Here is a 19,007-nt window from a genome sequence, read left to right on the forward strand (position 1 = left end):
CCATGCTGGTGTATTTCGGCACAACGTGACTGGTTGAAGCTCAGAAAAATGTATCGCCACGAAAGGTTTGCGTTCTGCGTGAAAGTATTCACGACAAAAACAACAGTCGGAAAAAACGTATTGACGTGCGAGTTCATCGCACGGACAAAAGGGCCCTGGTGTGTAAAGGCTTTAAAAGGGAAAAAGTTCAAATGAGCTTTTGACCTGTTTTGTCAAGATTGAAGAGAAGAAGAAGAGTGTGTTGCCATTAGTGTGTCTGTTAGGGGTTGTGTTTGATATGTGAGGCCGTGGTGGTGCTTTGACATATATTCTTAGCTTTAGAGATTCCTCCCGTCTGGGTGAACCTCGCTCATTTCACCGCCCAATCTGAGAAAGTGGATCAGGGCTCTCTCAGGGGCCGTTAGCTCTAAAAGTGAAGAGAGAAGAGATGACAGCTTTATTTCATCTGATGCTTGGGGTTCCTTGAAATAGCTTTGAGAGCAGGATTTTTTTCCTGTGGTTTGATGTATTTCTGATATGAATTGAGATGTTAGGCAGGGACCTTATGGACAGCTGGGATTTAATTTAAGCGTGTAAGATCTGGAACGTCTTGCAATACCACATGTACTTTGAGAGGCGATAGTGAATCGCTGTAGCGTCCAGTCTGTCCTCAGTCCAACATGAGAGGAGAAAGAAGTAGAGCTGTCGGGCTCTACTTGTCGATCACGCTGGAGGTCCAGGGTCCGTATGCGTTTGTTTATTGAATTACATCCATATACTGTATATAAGAAGTGGGATGAGACAGCGTCACCCATTCGTTTTTGTGGACTGATCTTGGATTATGGCCGCCGCCGTGTTGTTGTTTTTTTCGCAACCAATGAACAGAAGTTACCATTTTGAATGCAGAGGAGTGACGTAGAGACGCCGTATACGGCAACGACCTGTCAATCACAAGGTAGCCCCGCCCTAAAGCATACAGCCCTTTATGGTCTATATTTCCCTAAATGGACCACAATTTACTCAATGCACATCGTGTTCTATAAAAAACAAAACTAGAGATTGAGACCATAAACAACTCAAGTTTGCAATGTTTACTGAGGTAATACATCAAGTGAGAGTCATTTTCTCATAGACATCTATACAATGCTTCCAGAGGAGTCGCCCCCTGCTGGTCAGTAGAGAGAATGCAAGTTTTAAGACACTTCGGCGTTGGCTTTCCTCAGAAGAACTGGAGGTTTCCGCCTGGCTAAAATTACAAGATGTCGGGAACAGATTTTTTTATCTAATTACCTTATGCTAGCCCTTGAGTTGGCTGAAAACTACAGCTGATCTTTGAATTTTTCAAGCAATAAACATATGCAAAAAATACAAATGGGATGGCTACATACAAGATATCGTGTTAAAAGACTGAGGCTAAAGCTACATATCCCAGACTGGTGATAGCAAACATGCAATTAGCATTGTTTGCAGTGGCGGCTGGTGGAAAATGTTCGAGGTCGGGCCATCCTATCAATTTCAGCAAACATCCCAGTATGATTTCATGCAAAAAAAATGTAAGTATCAAACACGCATTATTACTTGGCAGTTAAATATTTAACATGTATTCGAACACGAAAACAATCAGTAAATAACACTTATATAATATAATATAACATGTTTATTTATTGAGATCCCCCTATGGACCTTGTTATAGGAGGTAAAGATCAGGAGAAGTAAACATGAAGTGTAATTATGAATACTGATGTTAAATTAAGCTATGATGAGTTTTCACTGTTAATTTAACATCTCTATTACATGTTGATGCCTCCATGACCAAGTTAAGCAGATGAGACTGAGGACAGCTATGTAGAATAAAAGATGTTCACTTTGTCTAATATGTAGCTTGACAGAGTTCTCCATGTGTGTCCTGGTGTTCTCATGTTTCCTTACCTCCTCATCCCTCACTCCCTACCCTGGTGTTCTCATGTTTCCTTACCTCCTCATCCCTCACTCCCGTAACTGTCCGTGCTGGATCCGTCCCCGTTGTTTTAAAAAGCTAAATAAATGATTAGCATGACGTCATGCAGCTAGCCAAACCTGTCTGGTGTACAGCTAGTGAAGCTCTGCATGTACTGCTTCCCTTTCCCGCGAGTCTGCTGTCTGATTGTGAGGTCAGGCTGATCTGATATCAGCTCTTTGGCTGCAGAATCTCCGCCAAAGTTCTCCTCTCAAACGGGTCTTGGAGGAGGAGTGCTCGCGCTGGCGCGGGCGCCTGTAGAGACTTCTCCTGACGAGAACGCGCAGCGAGGGGGGCCTGATCGTTCTGGCCCACAGCTGAATCTATTTGAGGGCGCTGATTGGCTAAATTGTATGTCACTCATTTATATCTTGAATCAGCAATTGGCTAAACTGCTTCATAGACCCGTCTCTTTTGGGTGAGTGTGTGCACACAGAAAGAGAGCACACGGGGAGAGGACGAGCAGGAAAGGCATATATTTTGCGCAGATATCATACTTTACACACATTACTGGGTACATTCCATCGTTCAAAAACACAAATATTGACAATTTATATAATTTATGATTATTATACTTTTTTTTATTTCTTTATTTTTTTTTGTGTGGCTCATGGTGGGGCCATGCCCCATGGCCCTCTATTGACCAGCCGCCACTGATTTTTTGCATGGTAGAGCAGGCTTTTTCCGATTATTATATTTACTGTCGATAAAAGTGTGATTCAAATGTTATTTGTTGTTGTGGGGGTTGTGTTTTGGGCATATGACATTTCCATGACAATTTTTGTCATATTTAGATATCTTTATCATGATCAAACTCCATCATTGACTGTCCGTTCTCTACTGTATGTACGATGTAATTAGCACAGAGTGAGTCAGCACAGCTGGACGTCCAGAAGTGGTTAGAGAGAGAGAGAGAGAGAGAGAGAGAGAGAGAGAGAGAGAGAGAGAGAGAGAGAGAGAGAGAGAGAGGGTTAAAAACCATCATTATGCAGGAGTGGAGGGGCTAAAGATAGCCGATGCCATTAACCGCCGCTGCTCAGAGTGAAGGATTTAAATCTTATCCAGGTCAGGAACAGAGAAAAGAGAAGAAGCGGTGCAGCGCATTGTGTCACCAGACCCTTTGGAACAGATTCCTCAAGTTTGACCTTTCGTGCTGAAAGGCTGAAATGTCACTCAGGTCACACACTGATGGAACAATGTCAACATCATGCATAACTGACGGGTTTTCAGTGCTCGCTACTGTCGCCTGTCCCTCGCTACTGTCGCCTGTCCCTCGCTACTGTCGCCTGTCCCTCGCTACTGTCGCCTGTCCCTCGCTACTGCCGCCTGTCCCTCGCTACTGCCGCCTGTCCCTCGCTACTGCCGCCTGTCCCTCGCTACTGCCGCCTGTCCCTCGCTACTGCCGCCTGTCCCTCGCTACTGCCGCCTGTCCCTCGCTACTGTCGCCTGTCCCTCGCTACTGTCGCCTGTCCCTCGCTACTGTCGCCTGTCCCTCGCTACTGCCGCCTGTCCCTCGCTATTGCCGCCTGTCCCTCGCTACTGTCGCCTGTCCCTCGCTACTGTCGCCTGTCCCTCGCTACTGCCGCCTGTCCCTCGCTATTGCCGCCTGTCCCTCGCTACTGTCGCCTGTCCCTCGCTACTGCCGCCTGTCCCTCGCTACTGTCGCCTGTCCCTCGCTACTGTCGCCTGTCCCTCGCTACTGTCGCCTGTCCCTCGCTACTGTCGCCTGTCCCTCGCTACTGTCGCCTGTCCCTCGCTACTGTCGCCTGTCCCTCGCTACTGTCACCTGTCCCTCGCTACTGTCGCCTGTCCCTCGCTACTGTCGCCTGTCCCTCGCTACTGTCACCTGTCCCTCGCTACTGTCGCCTGTCCCTCGCTACTGTCGCCTGTCCCTCGCTACTGTCGCCTGTCCCTCGCTACTGTCGCCTGTCCCTCGCTACTGTCGCCTGTCCCTCCCTACTGCCGCCTGTCCCTCGCTACTGTCGCCTGTCCCTCACTACTGTAACCTGTCCCTCGCTACTGTCGCCTGTCCCTCGCTACTGTCACCTGTCCCTCGCTACTGTCACCTGTCCTTCGCTACTGTCGTCTGTCCCTCGCTACTGTCACCTGTCCCTCGCTACTGTCGCCTGTCCCTCGCTACTGCCGCCTGTCCCTCACTACTGTCATCTGTCCCTCGCTACTGTCGCCTGTCCCTCGCTACTGTCATCTGTCCCTCGCTACTGTCGCCTGTTATATGTCGCAGCCCGCAGGCTTTTATTGTGAAAGGTGATAACTGAAGAAGTGGGTCTGGTCTGCGATGACTTTGTCAAGGTTGAAAGGAGTAATTAAGTTTGCTGTGTTGGTTCGGACTTCGCAGCCTCCCTGTTGCTGTACACTATTGTGTACATTTTCAATATGTCCGTTCCGCACAACTTGATTGGTTGTAACCTTTACTCACGGTGCCAAAGCTCAGAAAATCCGCACTTGTTCTATTCTTGTTTGTTGTTTTTTTTCATCACAATAAATGGCTGAACACTGACGGGACAGGTTGTATCAGAATCAGGCCTTGACGGTGTCGGGTCCCCACTAGATTAACCTGTGTATGCTGGAGGCCGCAAAAGGCTCTAAAATCTGTGACACACCTCACTTTCTCTCTCTCTCTCTGTCTTTATATATCTCATACGTACTGTTCTTCTGTTTCTGTTACATTTACTGAACTACTGTACTTGGATAACATTTTGAGATGCTTTACCTGACTATCTCCATGTTATGCTACTTTTAAACGTATGTCTATTCCACAACATTTTGAAGGCAAATATTGTACTTTTTACTCCACTGCATTTATTTGACTGCTTTAGTTACTTTGCAGATTCAGAATATTAAAACAAAAAATATGAATGAATGAATACATTATGATGTGTTATTATAGATAATGAAACCCAGCAGTATATAAAGTAAACTAGCTCCACCTTTACCAGCTGCAACATTAATCTGATGAACACTTAATGTATCGATTATTATAATCTAGTAATCTAATATATGTGATTCTGAACAATGAGTACTATTACAAGTTACATGTTGAATGTAGGACTTTTATTTTTCAGTAGTACTGCTACTTTTCCTCCAGTATCTGAATACTTGCGCACTAAGTCTGTACAATATTCCATCTGGGTCACACCTCATGCCTTTCCCTTCACTGCACCTCCACCGTGGGCAGATTTTCTCTCACCCGACATACTGAGCAGAAATAATCCGCTGGCGCCGTTCATGGTGTAATTTCTGATCCTGGATGTGATCCTGACACCTTATACAAATGAATTGCCAGTGCTCGAGTGTGTCACTTTGAACGTCACAGTCAGTCACCTCAGCAGTAGAACAACATTTAAACAACACTTTCTTCTTCACTGCATGAAGTAAAAATGTAGAGGTATCATTAGTAGAATGTACATAATGTATCAAAAGTAAATATATTTTTTGTCTATGTTGTATTGTTACTGATGCTCTAATGTGTAAGCAGCATTTTACTGCTGTAGATGAATAAAGGTGGTAGAGATATAAGATAATCTTAATGCCGTATGACCTGCAACTGTACTGGAGGATGGTAAACAGTGACTCCCTGAGCACATGCTTCGCTGTGGCCCTAGACTTAGTGCGGGTTGGTGTCGTGTCTGAGTCTGACTTTGTTTGTCTCCCTCTACAGTTGACGGGGCTGAGCGTGACCGACGGGGTCGACCAGATGGTGGCGTTCCACACGTCCTCCCAGGACGACGTCCTGCTGTGTCTGCAGCGCGGGGAGCTGTGCGCCAACCAGGATCGAGTGGGCGAGCTGGTGGGCACGTTGGTGGACTACTTCACACGGTCAGTTCACACGGCCGGAACCGTTTCGCTGACGCTGTCCCAAGAGTTCTCCTCGAGTGAGACACACAATTACAAACGGATGAAGGATGAAGCATTCTTTCTCTGTTGGGTCCTTTCCATAATGTTGTCACACTTATGATAACAGTCTGAGCATGTCCGCTTGAAAAACAAGCGCTTTTAGTGGACGTACGGTGACGGTGAGGTGACATTAGTCCCTTAGACACAAGCATGGAAAAATAGTTACCCTTTAAGATAGAAAAGTATATATATAATAATAATCCAGCTTCATTCATTCCATGTCCCACTCAAGCTCAACCACAAACAACAATTCTTCCAAATATATATATATATATATTGACACAAGTTTAAACTGTAAGGTAACTGTAGTCATGCGGACGTATTATAGTTGTGTATTCACAGTAATGCCACCTGTTTTTATGAGGCATTGTGTCGGGAGTAAAAGTGTTTGAGCTAAACCCCCCCCCCCCCTATAAAAAAACCTACAAGACCACTACTAAATGAATCCCTCTAATATCTTTTTCTTTTTCATTACCACTTTTAATATAAAGAACCAAACAAATGCCTTAAACAGAGAGGAGGAATGAATTGGAGAAAACACGGAGCCTTTTCGGGTCTCGGTGTCGCACGAATGAACGGCACAGCATCAGCCCGACGGAGTTGCTGGTCAAAGACGCCCGGCTGAAACGAAGTCTATTAATGCAGCACAACAATTACGCAAATCATACTCTTGGCATTTATCACTGTCGTAGTTGTCGCGCCGGCGCCCTGCTCTGATTGACTGCTGCGAAATGAATCGGTCGCGCTGACATTTATCACGTTGATCACTCGGACCCTGATTTGTCATCGCTGTTTCTAAACCTGATTCACATCCACCCACATTCATCTCTGTCAGACTTCATTTGAAAGGCACAAGTTTTCACACAGAGCAGACTGTTTTTGTTGTAGAGTGTGTGTGTGTGTGTGTGTGTGTGTGTTGTTGTTAGTACGGCCTGCTGAGACAGCACCCAGTCTGCTGTGATTAGTCTCCCAAAGTATTAATCCTGCCAGGACCGCAGTGAGTGACGTACGTATACTAACAAACACACAGTGGAGCTCTTGTGGGGATGAAGATGACGCCAAAATCCACCAAAGACTTTGACCTCTTTATAGTTCAGACTGATATTAGTGGTCAAAAAGTCATTTGAAGGTGCATCCTAGAAAACAAGGTCCAATTACTTGGTGTTTACTATGATTTCTGCTGCCATTGCACAGTATTATCAGTACTGTTGTTACATAGAATGACAGAGTAATGTCACATGATAACACATATCTTCATTTATTTATTCAGATCTCTTTTAGCTCAAGGCCTGTATTAAGAAAGCGTGAAAGAGTTTAAGAGTTACTTTCATTATCCTGTGATCTAGGGATTTATTGTTTTCACGATAAAATGCCAGAAAAGTCGATTAAGAAAATGATTGGCAGATAATGAAAATAAACAGCATATAGTGTTGGTGACATACACTCAGGTGCCGGTTTATTAGGTACAACTACAGTGGGTAGAATAACTGCAGCGTGACACACGCAATGAAACCTACCTTTATAACAGTTATGATGGTCAGTGTTTGTTGAAAATGTTGAAGTGAGGTGTTGATACAACACGATCATTTATATTTTTGTGGTAATATTTTGTGCGCCCCACTTATATCAGTCAGGTTAGACAAAGTGATGAGAGATCAAATGTCAATACCGTTTCTTATGTTCTTCCAGCTCAGAGGCCGGGCAGACGGCAGACGCACCTGCTGTGTTTCCACTTTTGTGAGTCTTCCTGTGTGTACGTTCAGCTAGCTGATCCCAAGGGCTGCACCAACAAGGAATTCCTCTAATCTACGATTTTACTTTAGTAAATCCAAGTTTACACCAAAATGAAATGGAGTTGAATCAGTATGGAGAGCCCTGCTTACCCAAAGTAAAATAAATCAATCAACTCAACTGGGTGGAGTCTGTCCCTTAACTTCCTTCGAGGAACTTGATTATTTCACTCGATCCATCTTAAAAAGGCAGCCATTTTCGTTTACAGTTCTACCTCCTCAAGTGTAGGTTTAATGCTGGGTCACAGCTTGAATTGGAGTTCAAAGTTTTGACACAACAATTTAATTGAATCTAGGTTTAGAGTTCATTTTCCGGCAGTTTTGGAGTTTGCAACATGATTTCAAGTTAAACCGTGATTCAATCTGGTTTATAGATTGACCCTTGTTGGTGCAGCCTGAGACGTTTGGTCTGGGTTTGGTGGGGGTTGCAGCAGCTGGGTGTCTCTGTTCGGGGTACGCCGGGCGTCGCGGAGGAAAGCCGACCATCGGGAGTCAGGTTTTCAGCTCTCCGCCTGCCTTTGTGCCACCATCTGCGGTGAATGGAGGGGGTCAGGGGTGAGCTGTGTAAGTGTGTGAGGGGGGGGGGGGATGACAACACACAAACACACTCCTCTTGTGCTTCCTTCTGTCAGGAAATGAGATCCCAGACTTCTGGGAGTCACGTGCATGTCGTTCTTTAGTTTGTGAGGTTTGGAGATTGGTCAGGGGAGCAAACAGTCAATGGAGCGATTGTGTGGTTTATTTATCTTTTTGGTCTCATCTCTGGAAATCAAACAGGAGAGAGTGAGTCTGTGAGTGTTTGGTGGCACAGTGAGTTGTACAAAAGTGGGTCAGCGAAGGCAGCGTCAGAGGCACAAGGTAGAAATCAGACTTCAAAGCCGCGCTGCCTCATCGGCGAGGACGAGCCGAGACAAGCTGTCTGGTTTTCTGTCATGTCACATCCGTCTCTCCATCCCGCGGCGCGGCTCGGTCCTCCCCGTCTCTCTCCTCTTTCCTGTACGTATTCCCCCGTCTCTCTGCCGCTTTCCTTTCCTGTCACCTGCGTCTGAGATGTCGGCATGAACGCGGCGTGTGTTGGTATGTGTCTGTTTACTGTGTGTACTGTGTGTGTGTGTGTTTTGGAGGGGGTTGGACTCGTAGACCATCTGCTGGAACAGCTGGGGGGGGGGGGGGGGGGGGGGAGTATGAGTGGGCTAAAGGCAGGATTTAGGGTATGATCCGCCCGGCCTTAAAAGATTGAGGAGGATTCTTTACTTAAAAGGCAATTTGGGGATTTTATTATCTTTGTTGACCGCGGCCAGAGAGTGTTTTCTGGATCGAAGTTTCTGTATCAGCTGTGATGCAGAAACAAAAACAGTAGCAGCTAGTTTGTGCCATTTTTAAAGAAAAAAAGGCATATTTGAGTATTTCTTAGTTTCATAGTGATTCCCCTGAATGCAGCACACAGCCCGGTCCTGACTTCTCCTGTAGGATGTATGTTGTTGTGTTTTGTTTGTGTTACCTCCACTGCATCAGAGAAGCAAACAAAGTCAACAAAACAGCCTCATCTTTATTTACAATTCTGCCATCTGTCGAATCCATCTTTAATCACAAGGTTGGCGGTTCGCTGCCCGGCTGTGACTGTCTGCATGTCGTAGCGTCCTCGATTCAGACACCGAACCCCAAAAAAAGAGGTCAAATTTCGCAACGTTGTGCTTGAATAAAGTTTTTAAAAGCTTTCTGATGTCACTTGTCAGATAGTTTGTGTTTTATGATAGTTTGTTCGGCGTGGTTGAAGGCAGCAACAGCAGCCTAGTTTACTAACAGGGCTGCGCGGCATGCAGCGGGTCAGATGGTGCATTTCACAAACGCCCGTGTTCTCTCCATGTTCGCACATATAACAGATCCTCCTTGCCTCTTGTTTGTTTTTCTCTCATCTCGTCCTCTCCCAGCTCCTCTCGATCTCTCTCTCCGTCTCCAGCATCGTCTGAATCAGCACTGTCCTGTTATGAATATGGAAAGACCTGGGACGGTGTTGCATTAATAGCGATCTTCTGGGTCACCCCCTCCCTTTCCCAGGGAAGTAGCCAGAAAACAAGATGATTTCATTCACCGCAAAGCGTAGGCGAGTGGTCTTGTGATGTGGCTTTAATGGCCTGTTACTGATGATGGACTTGTTGACTTTCTCGTTTGGCCTCGTCGGACGTCAACAGTTTGCCGGTTAGAGAAGGCCGTCTCTGTTCTAAATTCACTTTTTAGGTCGTGAAAGGCGTCATCCGAAGCCCGAAATAGCCTCCTCTGTTCCTCTGCCTCCCCTCTTCCTTTCCCTCCCTCAGTGGCTGTCCTCAATGTGTTCGTCTCTCGGCCGAAGCAACAGGAGAGGCAGCTTGTGCTCCGAGCGCTCCTCGGTCAGCTCGTCCTCTCGCCCGCTCACTTCCTGTCCCCCGTTTTGCCTTCTTCTTAAGTTCCCCCCCCTCTCCACAGCTTATTAGTTCTAGCATTGGTGTCATACACGGCTCAGGGTCGGCGCTCGTGCAGTGTTGATCTTATGGAGAGTAACAAGTGGTGGACTGTAACGTTCAGGTACTGTAGGCTACTTCAGTACAACTTTGGGGTATGTTGCTTGAGTATTTGCTTCTCAGGATGCCACTTTATACTTCAACCCCACTGCAATTAAGGACACACTACTTTTTTTTTTTACTTCACAGCAGTTATCTGACAGCTTTAGTTACGAGTTACTTTACAAAATTGAGTATTTTTCACATAAAACAGGAAAATCCACGTCTGAACAATGACGACTGACTGGTTGTTTCTCACGTGGAAACATTTCACGGCTCCATCGTCACTCATGTGAAGCAGCTTTTCCTTCTGATGATTTTAATAGTTTTGAGGTTTGTACTGTTGATTGGTCAATACAAACATTGTGAAGGTGTCACTTTGGTTGGTGAAGAAATCAGAAAATAATCACAATTAGCCAGATCCCAATCGATGGATCAATGAATGGAGAAATTAATCAGCAGTAGTCCTGTACAAAATAGATCAAAATTAGCTCCATCTCAACCAACTACGACATTAAATCCTGCTTTTACATGAATGCCTGAGTAATAATAGTATAACAGTCACAGGGGACATTTGTCAGCTTTGAGTACATTTTCATCATCGTTCTTCATACTTTTCCTGAAGTGACATTTTAAAGGCAGGACTTTTGCTTCCAATAGTGTTTTTACGGTGTGGTATTAGCAGTGGTGTATAAAGTACTCAAAAGCCATACTTGAGTAAAAGTAAAGATACCTTAACCGACTCTAGTAAAAGTAAAAAGTCACCTGTTAGAATACTACTTGAGTAAAAGTCTTAAAGTATCTGATATTTATTGTACAAAAGTACTGAAGTATCAAAAGTCATTTTCTGATATTAAATGTACTTAAGTATTGAAAGTAAAAGTACAAGTAAATGCTGTTTATAAAAAAGCAAAGGGTCAGAATTGTGAGAATGATGAAGTTTATTCTTTTAAGTTCTGTGGCACCATGACCAAGGACATGAGCTGTGTTGAACATAATTGGGTTGGCTGTGATCCATTCAGGAGCAACAATGTTCAACATAATATATTGTACATAAGTGTACTTTTGCATCTACTATGAACTTATCATCATTATTCTCCGAAAAGCAATATGACACTATGAAGGAGTTGTAACAGTGCGTTTATAAGTCTGCTCATTAGACTAGAGCAGGGGTGTCAAACTCATTTTCACTCTGGGGCCACATCAGCATCACGGTCGCCCTCAAAGGGCCGGTTGTAAATGTAAGACGGTGTAAATGTAACTACGGTACTCCTAACATAGTTAGTTTAGTTTCCCGGGATATCTGTGACTTCCACAACACGTACTTCCAGTTGTGTGATTTCTCCTCCGCCATTGTTTCCTGTTGCTGGTGCAAAATGCATTCTGGGATATTTGGCTGTCCCAAGTACAGACAAGTCACCTCCGATGCATCCCGGGTAAAATGGGCAGAGCGAGCCACATCCGGGCATTAGGGCCGTGCTTGGCTCGATGTGAACTTTGAATTGGAACAGTACTTGGGCTGAGACTGATGACGTTTCAGTACAGAGAAGTACGCATGTTGAGAAACTTGTTGGAAATCCTCTTTATGGGCTGTTGCATCTCCTGTCCACCTGTTGTGATCGTTTTAATGTCGGCACACAGACAACATGCCATCTCATCACTTCGACTTTCTATCTCATAATTTCGACCATGGGGATATTTTTATTTTCACATCTAACTTTAAATTTTTGTAAAAAAAAAAAAAAAAAAAATTATTATTATTATTTTTTTGCTGGTGGATTCGTGGGCCACATAAAATGACGTGGTGGGCCGGGTCCGGCCCGCGGGCCGTATGTTTGACACCCCTGGACTAGAGGATGTAGAGGACAAATGCATAATATTATGTTCAGCAAAACATATCCACTTGATGCATCAGGTCAGTGTTTAGAGAAAGGACGCCTGCCTTGTAAACTCCTATGGGCCTGATTTGAACACAACAGACAAAGGTTTTGCTCAAGCTGAATCTGCAATTGGGCGACCGCTACATCATAACTCCATCTGATCATCCACAACATGACTCAAATATCAAAACATGATCAATACTAAAGCAGCACCGAAAGTAACCCAGTCATTACTTGAAACTGAAAAATGTCCTGTTCATCTTCAAAAGAAGTTATGCTAAATAGTCTTTCACAGGCCGCTGAGGCAGGTAGAGGTGTGTTCAGCGTCACAGACAGCTTGCGCACAGCTGCGAAGGATTTCCCTAATGCTAACGCTAATGCTAACGCTGCGCTCTCTCAGCTCCCGTCAATCATATGGTGTGGTGGCTAGCTATAGCTAACGTTAGCCAACTAGTGCTGCATGACTGTCAACACTTCCTCAGCTCACTAACTCGCTAGCGATCCACTGGTGTTGGTCTTCGTCACCACCGTCGTTTGTTGCGGGAGTAGCAGGTGCTTCCATTTCTGCTTCCATCATGAAATCAGTCATCGTAGAGTGGAATGCTACTCAGGTAGTCGCCCACTAGCTTATAGCATGTAGCATCCTGGGCATCACTGGGAATCACAACACGCGGCTTTGAGAGCACTTGTTTGCAATTGCGCATTAACGTGATTAACCAATGATTTAACTTGCTGCTAGCACCACTGATTCACCAAACCTGCTTGCTTGCAGTCTGTGTTCCACCACAGTCCCCGACGCTGCTCTCATGATTCATTTTGTTTCTAAAGATAGATTTGATTTTGTAGCGAGTAACGAAGGTTTCAGGGGAAATGTATCAGTTTTCTTTGCAAAATGTAGTGAAGTAAAAGTAAACAGAAATATAAATAGTAAAGTAAAGTACAGATACCCCAAAAAACGACTTAAGTACACTAACGAAGTATTTCTACTTCGTTACTATACACCACTGGGTATTAGTACTTTGATCTGAATACTTCCTCCACCACTGAGATTATTCCACTATGGCAACAGCTTTTAACCCAGGTGGAACTTAAATGGTGTATTAACAGCGACCCATTTCCTTCTCAGGTCTCGTACAGCTGGCAGATCACGTCGCTCGGTGCTTTTAGCCTCACAGAGTAGCCGGAATCAGTTGATTACAGCCAGTCTTTAGCAGGAACCTCCGTGACATGTGAGTAAATTAGAGTTCAGTATCTATAAGCAGAGCTGGCACCACATTTAGTTTCAGGGTTTTAATGTGTTCGTCTTTCATGTCGTGACCAAATGCTCTTATTAGTCTTTCATGTCTACGTGAATAATGTTTCAGTCACATAGTAAGTTCTGACATATCTTAAGAAGCTTTGTATTTTTTATGAATAATAATTAAGTAAATATTGTCATAGGATCAACATAATTCCGTGATAATTACTGAAATGCAGATTTTGTGACCCACCGCAGCCCGTTTCTGAAGTTTTTCTCGTCTCAAACGCAGTAGTTCAAGTGGACACAAAAGACGTTTTATAGTCATATGACCGACATAATGTCAAGTCAAATATGTCATCATATCTAGTACACACAAGTAAACGTTTATCCCTTATGACTTACAAAAGCCTCATGCAGGATTCATATCAGAGAGGGAAGTGGGTAGTAAAATAATAAAAGACATCCTTCAAGATGTCATTTTATCCGCTGGCAAATCACCAGAGCTGTGCGGGAAAACCATGTGACCGTCATATAGTACAATACCTAGCATTGTTTTCAACAATTAGTACTATAGTTAGATTCTCTATTTAGCTGTAATTTCATCCGCAACACAAACTAAAACTAAAAACGACTCTTTCTGAGTGTGGATTAAATGTGCATTCGATCAATGAATACTCGTCATACCTTCAAACATTTCTGCCTCATGACACCAACAATGAATTGCCTACACCAGCTTTAACAAGAGATCTGTCGGGTTTTTAAGTTGATTTTAAGTCTTTGTTTAGTGATGCAATGATAACACGTTTCAATGCAAAGTGTCTCTGTGGACTGGATTTAAGTTACAGGAGGACAAGTGAGTTTGTTTTAAAGATATATCAATAAGAGTCTGCTCCCACCATCCTGTTGAGGGATTCATGTGAAGCTTCAAAATGCTCTGCTGCCATTTGAACCTGTATTTGAGCAAATCATCGGCACACGACCTACATCTACACACAGAATGTAATTCTAACAGGAAGAATGATGTTAATCCGTTAAAAAAACACATCAAATATGCCAGTGAACATGAGTTTCTGCTTTTTCCTGTTTAACAGACCCTTTGTAGTCGAGCAAAAAAAAAAACATGATGGGATGGGTGGCATGAAGCGCACAGACAGTGAACGCTTCTCATCCCATTTTCCCGATGAGCTCATTCCCACACGTTTACATCAAAGACACTCCGGCGGAGCAGATTTCATAAAGACGTCCTGACTGGTGCCTCGCTTGGTAAATCTCGGGGACTTTCTTGTTCGAGCGCCTCAAAGCCTCCTGGGTGCACTGACCTCGAAACTGCACCGGCATCAAAAAGGCCTCTTTGTGGATTCAACACACACACACACACACACACACACACACACACACACACACACACACACACACACACACACACACACATATGCTGCATCTTTTTTTAAATCCACCTCAAGAGTGCAACAAATGGATTCTTCAGCAACATTTCCATTCATTCAACAGTCACACAGTAATTTGTCAGTAAAAGAGATTGTATCTTATCTTTCTTGAGTTGTCATTCAGCTAACGTTTGGAGCGAGGTGATGAGTTCAAAAGCCGTCACCAACATGTCCAATGCTCCTGCTGCACAACCCCCCCCCCCCCCCCCCCCTGACAGCGATCGATCGTCTCCCCCCCCCTCATTGATAATCAATTTGTTGAGACGCTCGACTCTCCCTCTGTGAGCTCCCTCGCTGCTAAACTGATTTTTGCTGTTCAGAAACGTGTCGGCGGTCCACAGAATTAATCAGCGCCGAGGAAATGATTGAAGTCAGTGCTATTAAAGTACATCACACTTGATGACACACATCTCTGATTCAAGTCATGTGCGTGCACAGGACCACAGTGTTGCATCTTAAAGCATATTTGCAGCGTTTACGGAAGCCACTCTTCATGCGTTAGCTCTGCTGTTACAGTCTGACACATTTTTTCTTTCCCAGAATGCCCCCCATGAGGAGACTCACGACGCAGGGGGCAGCTGGTTGAGATAGGTGCACGGTCTCTGATGACGCTGATGGTAATTTTAATGGATGATGAACGCTGTGACGCAGAAGCAGACCCCGTGATGGTCCGCCTGCCGCCACCTCGCGCCCCGAAAACTTGAGAGGCCTCGGCCCACGTTAACCCCCCTCCTCCCCCCCCCCCGCTGCTGGCGCCCTGCCGTTGCCCCAGAGATGGTTGCCAGGCACCCGGGGGAAGTGCTAATTAAGATTGAGAAGGGGAAATTGCAGGCTTGTGTTGAGGAGTGGGTGTCGAGTAGGGTGGGATGGAAGAATAGGGGGGCTGTGGGATGCTTAGCTTAGCATAAAGACTGGATACAGGTAATTAGCTCGCCTGGTTCTGTCAAACTATAACAAAATACACCTTTCAGCACCTTTAAACTCACTAATTAACATGTTATATCTCTCTTGTTTTGTCCATACAAAAGCTGAAGTGTAAAACTGACAATGTCATGGTCATGGTTAAAAGAAACCACGTCGGTTGGTGGATGGTGACAGGATGCAAACCGCCATGTCCAGTAACATCCACCCCAACCTCCTCCCCGAGAGGTCTGGCAGTAATTCAATGCCAAACTTCCACCCTCGTGTCTGAGATTCGTACCATCAGTATGTCAGAAAGATTTCAGAAAGCACTATTGCATAACGGCGAAAACATTATGGAATCTGCTTGAATGAAGTTCACCTTTTCAAAAGCGGGACATCGTCTGATTTCCAGCCATTGTTTTTCGAAGGGTACCAGTCTGTCTGGGGAGAAGAGGACACTAGCAGTTTGAGGCAGTGCACTTGGTCCGTTCTTGCCAAAGGAGGGGGGGGGGGGGGCTGTTGCCAAAGGTGGCCCTGTATGCATGAGCCAGTTCTGCTTATCAGTCACATCATCAACATTCAGAGGCCTCCACAAATAGCCGCTTGGCAAATATTGTTCTGCGTCTGCTTTTGTAACGCCGCCAAATTGAGTTAATACAAAGTGTGTCTACAGAAGAGACAAACGGCAATCTGAATTCACCCGCAGGAGAACCGGCAACATCAAACCATGCACTCATGGTCTCCTGGGCCTCGGGCCGTGACGTAGGTGGATCCGGTGTAAAGCTCTTTCTATGCACACTGCAGAGCCAGCTTGTGTTTGCGGGGTCACTGAGGCTGCAGGATCCCAGAGGGGCCGAGAGGAAGCAGCGACTTCACTGTGGATCATCTTCAGCTGACTGTGCAGCGACCGGCCTGTCGAGCAAGCAGAGCCACGCTTCCTTATCCCAGCTGTCAGCAGAGGGATTGAGGTGGTGGAAGGTGTGTGTGTGTGTGTGTGTGTGTGTGTGTGTGTGTGTGTGATGCCACAAGCACCTGCACTCTGGCCGTGACCGTGATCAGTCAAAATCACCGCCAGGCACGGGGGAAGTGTGAAGTGATCAATGCTCCACATGCTCCATGTGGAGAAGTTTCAGGGTTACCGATGGGATCAGGCTTTCAAACACACACCTGTCAGGTTTAATGGAAAATATGCTTTGAACCTGGATGCTGTGGATACGTGACGGATGATTGACGCAGTGAATCAGTTTCATGTTGTGAATTTGGTTGCCTGAAGCCAACACAACTGCTCCAGTTTGGCAGTGCTTTGGTTCATTGTTTAACTTCTCTGTAAACAACGGCATTGGCGAAATAAAACAGCTATTTTATTTTTATTAGACCCACAGAGTATATGTTTTTTTGACACGCTTTTATCTCTTATTTCTAAGTGGGTGAATTTCCCAATAAAATGCTCTTACTTAAACCTACTTAAATATCTAAAATTGCAGCAAAAGTTGAAACAAGGTCACTATTTTCACTGGTCATGCGTCAGCGCACTGACCTCTTTGACATACATTAAATATTTTAGTGGTAAATTCTCCCGTGAATGGGGCTTTTCGTGATGGTTCGGGATAAGGAAACAAGGTGAGGATTAAGTTAATAGGAAAGGAAAGGCATGTAGTTCAGAGGCTGTGGGAATAAACTTCTTTTTTTTTTAAATCAAGTATAGTAATACAAAAATGTCTGTTTTGTCTTTCTCTCTTTCAGTGTAAGAAAAGTCCACTTTCCTGTGAAGGTTTGCAGCTCAGCCCTGCAGCTTCACATGCGGGGCAAACCAAAGAGTGTCACCGTAGAAACCAAACCGGGTCAGACCAGCGCGGACTTCAAGAAGAGCCGAGACGGTTTCGTCCTGCTCGTCCCCGCTAACTAACAGCTTCACCTCGACTAGACCGCTACCAGTTCTGCGTTTGGGGACCTGGCCTTGAAAAGCAACTGTTATGCAGCAAAGATTGTTCGAATATTTGAAATGTCGACCCAGAGAGCAGAGTCCGTTTTCTTAATCCTGAGCTGCAGGAGGACAATGTTCACCGGACAAATACAAAAGTGTTGAAGAGAGAAATGATGTTGCTGTAGAGAGAGAGACACAAAGCTGTCTTTGCTTTTAATGTTGCATAAGATATTTGAAGGTGTTTTTCCAAGACAAGGTGGAACAAAAACAGACAAATTGTACGTCGAAATGCATAAAAGCGATCAAGAGAAAACATTCCATATATTTTTGTACATTGAGTTGATTTTTCATGAAATGAGAAGTCTTTTGTGTGCCTTGTCTCATGCTGTTCCCTTAAAAAAAAGAAATTGACTGTGACAATGATTCCATGTCAGAAGTAGTAAAAAGGGAAACGAGAAGAAAATAAATTATTCAAGATTTACTTAAGCGAGCTCTCTCTGTGTTGATTTCTGCCTAATGCTTTGCCTCGCAAAAATACAGAACGCTGTAGACAAGTCTACATTATACAGTGATTCAAATGTATTTCTCAAATGTGCTTTGGGCCTTTGAAGGAAGACTAAAGACATGAAAATATAAACGGAACAGGTCAGGAGCCTTGTGGTGTTCTGTGAGCGAGAGGATTTCCTGCGAATACGGTGAGTTTTCCATCAGCTAAAGCTCTTGTGTTTTGTATGTTACGCTTCTCCAGCCTGCAGGAGGTGACGTCCAATCCTAACCGGCCTCTGAGCAGCAGCAACTGGACTCTGTGACGTAGAAGCTGTTTTCTCTCTTGTCCCTTTGGTGTCCTCTGGATCAGATCAGCTGGGTTGATAAACACACACACGTGCAGCAGACATCATTTCACAGGATGTCCGGGGCTTAAGTCGCTGCGATTAGGAGCGGGTGATGTCCAATGTGGTTTCGGTCGAACAGAAAGTCAAAGAAATGTTGAAGTGTTGCTATCTGCCGGTGAGATTTTAGCCTCAACACAGTGGAGGTGGAATGCAATATTGGTTGCGTTCATGATGTTAAGACCTGACTCACATATCGTTTCATACAAGCCTCCTCTGCTGTGGGATAAACACAAATAGAAATGCTTCCCTGAGTAAGATGTGTGAATTTGTTTTGTTAGGAACTGAGCTAGCGTTAGCTAGCATGCTCACTGACTGTTCGCTTGGAGAGCTATTTCAACAGTGTATGGAGGCTAATGTTAGCAAACTAAAAGGTGAATACTGTCGTGTGATGGTTATTTGTCAGTCCCCGACTTAATTACTTTTTTCCACTTGTTGCTCTTTTTACATTAGCAGAAATGCTAAACAGCCTAGCAATTACACTATCCCATATTTGTCCACTGTTCAC

At 44.7% G+C, this 19,007-nt stretch overlaps 1 protein-coding gene across 1 annotated transcript in view; it reads left to right on the plus strand.

The window, feature by feature from the left end:
• Positions 1–18,090, plus strand: part of myo1g (myosin IG) — a 40,474-nt gene extending 22,384 nt beyond the window's left edge. Inside the window, exons 21-22 of the mRNA XM_079288266.1 lie at positions 5,655–5,812; positions 17,429–18,090. Of these exons, the coding sequence (XP_079144392.1) occupies positions 5,655–5,812; positions 17,429–17,591 (321 nt within the window). The 3' untranslated portion in view covers positions 17,592–18,090. The remainder of the gene's footprint in view (positions 1–5,654; positions 5,813–17,428) is intronic.
• The last annotated feature ends 917 nt before the right edge of the window (positions 18,091–19,007 follow it).

The sequence above is a fragment of the Melanostigma gelatinosum genome (assembly GCF_949748355.1).
Source record: "Melanostigma gelatinosum genome assembly, chromosome: 17".
Lineage (NCBI taxonomy): Eukaryota > Metazoa > Chordata > Actinopteri > Perciformes > Zoarcidae > Melanostigma > Melanostigma gelatinosum.